Source organism: Tupaia chinensis, unplaced genomic scaffold, assembly GCF_000334495.1.
Source record: "Tupaia chinensis unplaced genomic scaffold, TupChi_1.0 Scaffold000335_1, whole genome shotgun sequence".
Lineage (NCBI taxonomy): Eukaryota > Metazoa > Chordata > Mammalia > Scandentia > Tupaiidae > Tupaia > Tupaia belangeri.
The window spans coordinates 4262288-4267315 of NW_006159829.1; the positions used below are offsets into that span (position 1 = coordinate 4262288).

The 5028-nt window shown below is 49.7% G+C and overlaps 1 protein-coding gene across 1 annotated transcript in view; it reads left to right on the forward strand.

Moving 5' to 3' along the window:
- Nucleotides 1-5028, forward strand: part of COL22A1 (collagen type XXII alpha 1 chain) — a 272600-nt gene that overhangs the window by 262265 nt on the left and 5307 nt on the right. The window contains exon 62 of the mRNA XM_027773278.1: nt 908-1090. Within this exon, the coding sequence (XP_027629079.1) occupies nt 908-1090 (183 nt within the window). The remainder of the gene's footprint in view (nt 1-907; nt 1091-5028) is intronic.

Consider the following 5028-nt stretch of genomic DNA (forward strand, 5'->3'; position numbering starts at 1 on the left):
GGGGGGGTGGCCCCGCCATGGGAGCCAGGTGGGGAGCAGCCAGGTGGGGAGGAGACGCTGACTCTCCCATGGTTTTACTAACAGAACGCGGGGTCCTGGAGTGGCCTCGGGCCTTTGTCTCAGTCACAGCATCTACAAGGTGGAAGGTTTGGATCTGACTGTCTGCCACTGCCGGGCAATAGATGGCTCTTAGCAGCCGTCGATGGGCGCGCCATTCTCTGCACCGTGGAAGGCACAGCAGGCCGGTGGCTGGACCTCTAGGCTTTGGAATCGATTCTGTCACTAACAGTTTAGATGTGTACGGATCTTTCACTATCGTCCTATCCAGCCATTCGGCTTACAGATGAGGAATTTGATACTGTGAGGGGAAGCCATTAAGTAACTTCGTGTAACCTACTTAGCTCCACCCGCCGCCTGACCTCCGTGTCTCCGACTGGTAATCCCAACCACTGGTGCTGCCAGCACTGCTGTTGCTGCAGTCAGCCTGACACTGCGACAGCGCCAGAGCCTACCGGGCACCTCCAGCTACTACCGGCCACTTACCATCTCCTTACTGCATCCTCGTGCAAGCCCCAAAGGGCAGGTGGTATTTCCCTGCCTCATGTGTGGAAGGGAGGCCAAGGTTGAGAGAGTGCAAGCTTTTCCAAGGCCACCTGGCTGGCGGGGGTGCTCTGGGATCCCAGCCCAGGCAGAGGGCATCACTGATTGCCTCGCTCTGTGGCTGGCCCAGGCTGAAGGTGCACGGACAGGTGCAATGCATGTGCCATGTAGTGTGTCATGGGTGGAGATTCTGTCATCGTCACTGTGGTTGCTGTTGCTCCCTTGGATTTGGGTTTACAGCGAGCTGCCACCCTATCCTTCACTCTCTCTCCCTTCATTAAGTATCTCTGTTTTTCCTGCTACACAGACAGACTTGCCTACCTCCTGGCCCAGATGCCCCCAGCACACATGAAGGCATCTCAAGGCAAACCTGGGCCCCCAGGGCCCCCCGGAAAAGATGGACTTCCAGGCCACGCAGGCCCCATGGGAGAGCCAGGCCGGCCTGGGCAGGGCGGTGTGGAAGGACCCTCTGGACCAATAGGTCCCAAAGGTGAGTGGGACCCTGGAGGAGATGTGCCTCCCGGACTGCGGGGACTGGGCGGAGCTGGGCAGAGGAGCACACAGTGAGCGTGTGTGGTTCCTTCCCCTCTCCCTGCAGCGTGGGTCAGTCTCAAGTTCGGCATCTTATCATCTTTCATATGTGTAAGAGGTTTTCATACTTGACACTTTTGTTAAATGATGCTTCTGCTCAGAAAATTGAATCAGTCTCCTCCGACTTTCTTTCTTTTTAAACTCCAGTGCTCAAGTTCCAGGGGTGTCATACAAAATGCCCTTCTCCTCTTCCTTACTGAGGCTAGAACACTGAGCTTTACCGCTGGATAAAGTGGCTTTGAGCTGCAGCTAAAAATGGCTGCTAACTGACCAGCTCTCACGTGGAGTGACCTGCCTGGACTCAGCACTCTGGACTGACAGCGCACCTTTCCTTCCAGGGGTGCAGCCTGCCCCACTTCACTCACCACGCAGTGGCAAGCAGGCCAGGAGGCTCACGCCCCTGTGGGCAGACAGATAAGACAGAGCACGAAAGGCCTGAAGCAAACCCACCAGCCTGGTCACATGCTCCGTTCTAATGAGCCCAGGCTGGGGAGAAGCATGTGGAGCAATGGTAGCTGCCACTTGGTAACGTGAAGCTTGAGAAATGGATCCCTGACAGCCTCCTTTTGGGATCACCCATTTTCTTATTTATTAATTATTAATGAATGATTTAGTCATTCATCCCTGTAATATTTCTCCTACATGAAAGGCATTTTGTTAAATATGTGTGTCCTAGTTCTAGTCATTTTAGTCAATAAAACAAAATATATGAAATAAGCATCAATAGGAAAGCTTAAAGCATAAAAGTATCAGATGACAGCAGAGTGTTGGCCAGGCATAGCACAGGGTGTGCTGCTCGATGACGGGAGGACATCCTGAGAAAGGTGTCGTTAGGCGACTTTGTCATTGTGGGAGTATCTGACAGTGGCCTCCACAAACTCGGATGCTAGAGCTCCCATGCACCTCTGCGATGTCCACGCTCCAGCCTGTTGCCCCACCGTGGCACATGTGGTCCATCGCCAAGCAAACTGTCCTTACGTAGCTCCTGACCGTAATTTTGACAATAAAAATGGCCTACAGACCCTACGACTTAGCAGGATTCAATGGAGGTTATGAGAGAAAACGTAATGCATAGAAGAGATAGCCTGCAAACAGCGTGGCAAAAACAGTGATTGCTTAAAAACGAAGCTGAGAGATACTTCATTCAAACCTGCACAATCTTAACTTAGACATGAGTTCAAATATTCTCCCAAGGGAGTGACGCCTCTCTAGTCTGAATATCTGTGGTGTTTTTTCAATTTCTTGGATGGTTCCTTCACATTCTGTTTCATATTAGGTTATCCTTGGTACCGTTTTATCTATCTTGTGAGATTGCAAGCTTCCTGAGAGCAGCGATGTGTCTACTCATGACTGCATGTTTCTACCACCCAGTGTGTTGAATCTGTTTATCTATTACCCCATTTCAGCTTGATAAAAGCTCAGGGAAAGTGCTTTGGGGACACAGGGAAGTGTAAACACTTGGGAGGAGGTGCTTGTGGGCTCACGTGTACGTAGGAGAGACGGTGGGTGTGTACATTTGGTTGCTTGTGTGGGAGTGAGTCTGTGCTTCTGTGAGTGTACTGATACATCTGTTGGTGTGTGTGTTTGTAATGGAGTAGACAGGGGCCTGAGCGAACGTTCATGTATATGAGTGGACTTCAAAAAGTAATGGAAAATGGAATTAAAAGATAAAATTGGGGCTGGCAGGTGGCGTGGTGTTAAGAGTGCTGGACTCCCACATGGCAACCGTGGTTTGAGTCCCAGATGTGACGACTTGCTTTCTCTCTCTTGCTCTCTCTCTCTCTCTCTCTTACTCTGTCCCTCTCTGGTCAAATTAAAATAGATAAATAATTGAATAAATATATAAAGGTAAATAATTTTTTGAAAAGATAAAATTAAAAATGTAAACTATTTCTCCACATAAACTCCATCAATCTGGAATATTTTTGTATGCAGTAACAGCCATTTAGTCCACCTAGAAATTGCGTTATGTCGATGCAGTCTTTTAGAAATTATTAACTGAAGAAAAATGGGTCCCCTCTAAAGATTTTCTAAGATTAGGAAACAAAACAAAGTCAAAAGCCCCAAATGAGGACTGCGTGGTGCACCCCTAATGATTTCGCTTTGAAACTCTCCCAGCCTCGGCCTCGTTTGGTGAGAGGGCTGAGCTGCAGCGTTGTCATGGCGAAGGACTCTTTCTCAGCAGCGTTTCTGCTGTGGCTAACTTCTCAAAACAAGTTGTTTTGTTTTGTTTTAGTATTATTTACTGGAGGATGCATGTGCTCCCCAGAGAGAGACAGGGAGAGGGAAGGTGAGAAAGCACCCCCATGGAGCATGGTCACACTGCAATCCCTTGTCCTCCATTTCTCCCTCCTTGGGATTCTGGGTGTGCATGCACATGCACCTGGTGTGTGTTTTCAGCTACAGGGTCTGGGTCGTGAACTGCACGGTTGGCCTTAGCCACCACGGCACAGGCCAGCCCAGCGTTCTCCTAGTGAGTAGATGTTATTCTTCGGCCTCTCAGAAAGTCAACAAGTGAAATGTCTTGAGCATTCCCCCAAAAACAGTCACCTCGCCCTCTGCTCTTGCCAGGCCCACTTTGGCTTTACTGGGCCATGCCACCACTGGGTAGCCATTGCTTCGATTGTGCTTTGTCTTCAGGATCCCACTGGTCATGCCAGGTGTCATGTCTTGTGACGATTCTTCACGGAGATGCTTCCGGAGATTGAGCCCACTTATTTGAATTTTCCTTTGAAATCTCTGCTCTTGTCTGGAGGCAACAGGGCTGGCACTCACTGAGCAAACAGTTTGCTCTAGTGTAATTTTCGGTCGGAACTGCACAAGTTGAACAGCTACTGTTTCTGCTCTTAACCATCGGTCCTCTTCTGTTAAAGCACAAACAAGATTAATTTTGTTCCTTACAAATTATAGGGATGTCACTTCAGGCATCCTCAACATCATCTTGTCCCTTCCTAACTTATTCAGTGTAAACTGTGGATTCTTTGGGGCATAGTCCATATAAACTTTGTGTAAGGCATCTGTGATTTCACTATTTTTCCAGCCAAACTTCGCCATAATTGCAGTGTTTGTTCTTGCTTCAATTTTAACAGAATCCATGTTGTTCTGATAGGGGCTCTTTGCAAACTGACGTCTTACCCCTCTTAGTAGCTCGAAGTAGATCCCATTCAGACATGTAAGAAGTTAGTATCAGTTTACTTTCATACAAAGTTTCTCTGGTTCCATGCATGGACTTTTCAAGATGCATGTTTTCTGCGAACATCCTGAGGCCCCCCACGTGTGTATTTAAGCCTGCGTTTGGGGGAGTGTCTGTTTATTGTGGTGATCACTTGCACACATTTCTGAACGAGGCTGTGTACATGGGAATGAGTGTGTGCATGGGAGCTGGCACAATGTGGAGGGAGTGGGTGGTCAGGGGTGGTTCTGAACACAGCACCGCAGCTCACAGTGCTGTGTGGACGGAGTGAGTGGGCAGGGGTGGTTCCAAGCACAGCACTGCAGCTCACCATGCTGTATGGACGGAGTGTGTGGGCAGGGGTGGTTCCAAGCACAGCACCGCAGCTCAGTGCTGTGTGGAGGGACTGTGTGGTTCCGAGCACAGCACCGCAGCTCACAGTGGTTTTCAGCTACGGGGTCTGGGTCGTGAACCACACAGTTGACCTTAGCCACCACGGCACAGGCCAGCCCAGCGTTCTCCTAGTGAGTAGATGTTATCATTCTTCTGAGCACAGCACCGCAGCTCACAGTGCTGTGTGGACGGAGTGTGTGGGCAGGGGTGGGTCTGAGCACAACATCACAGCTCAGTGTTGTGTGGACGGAGTGTGTGGGCAGGGGTGGTTC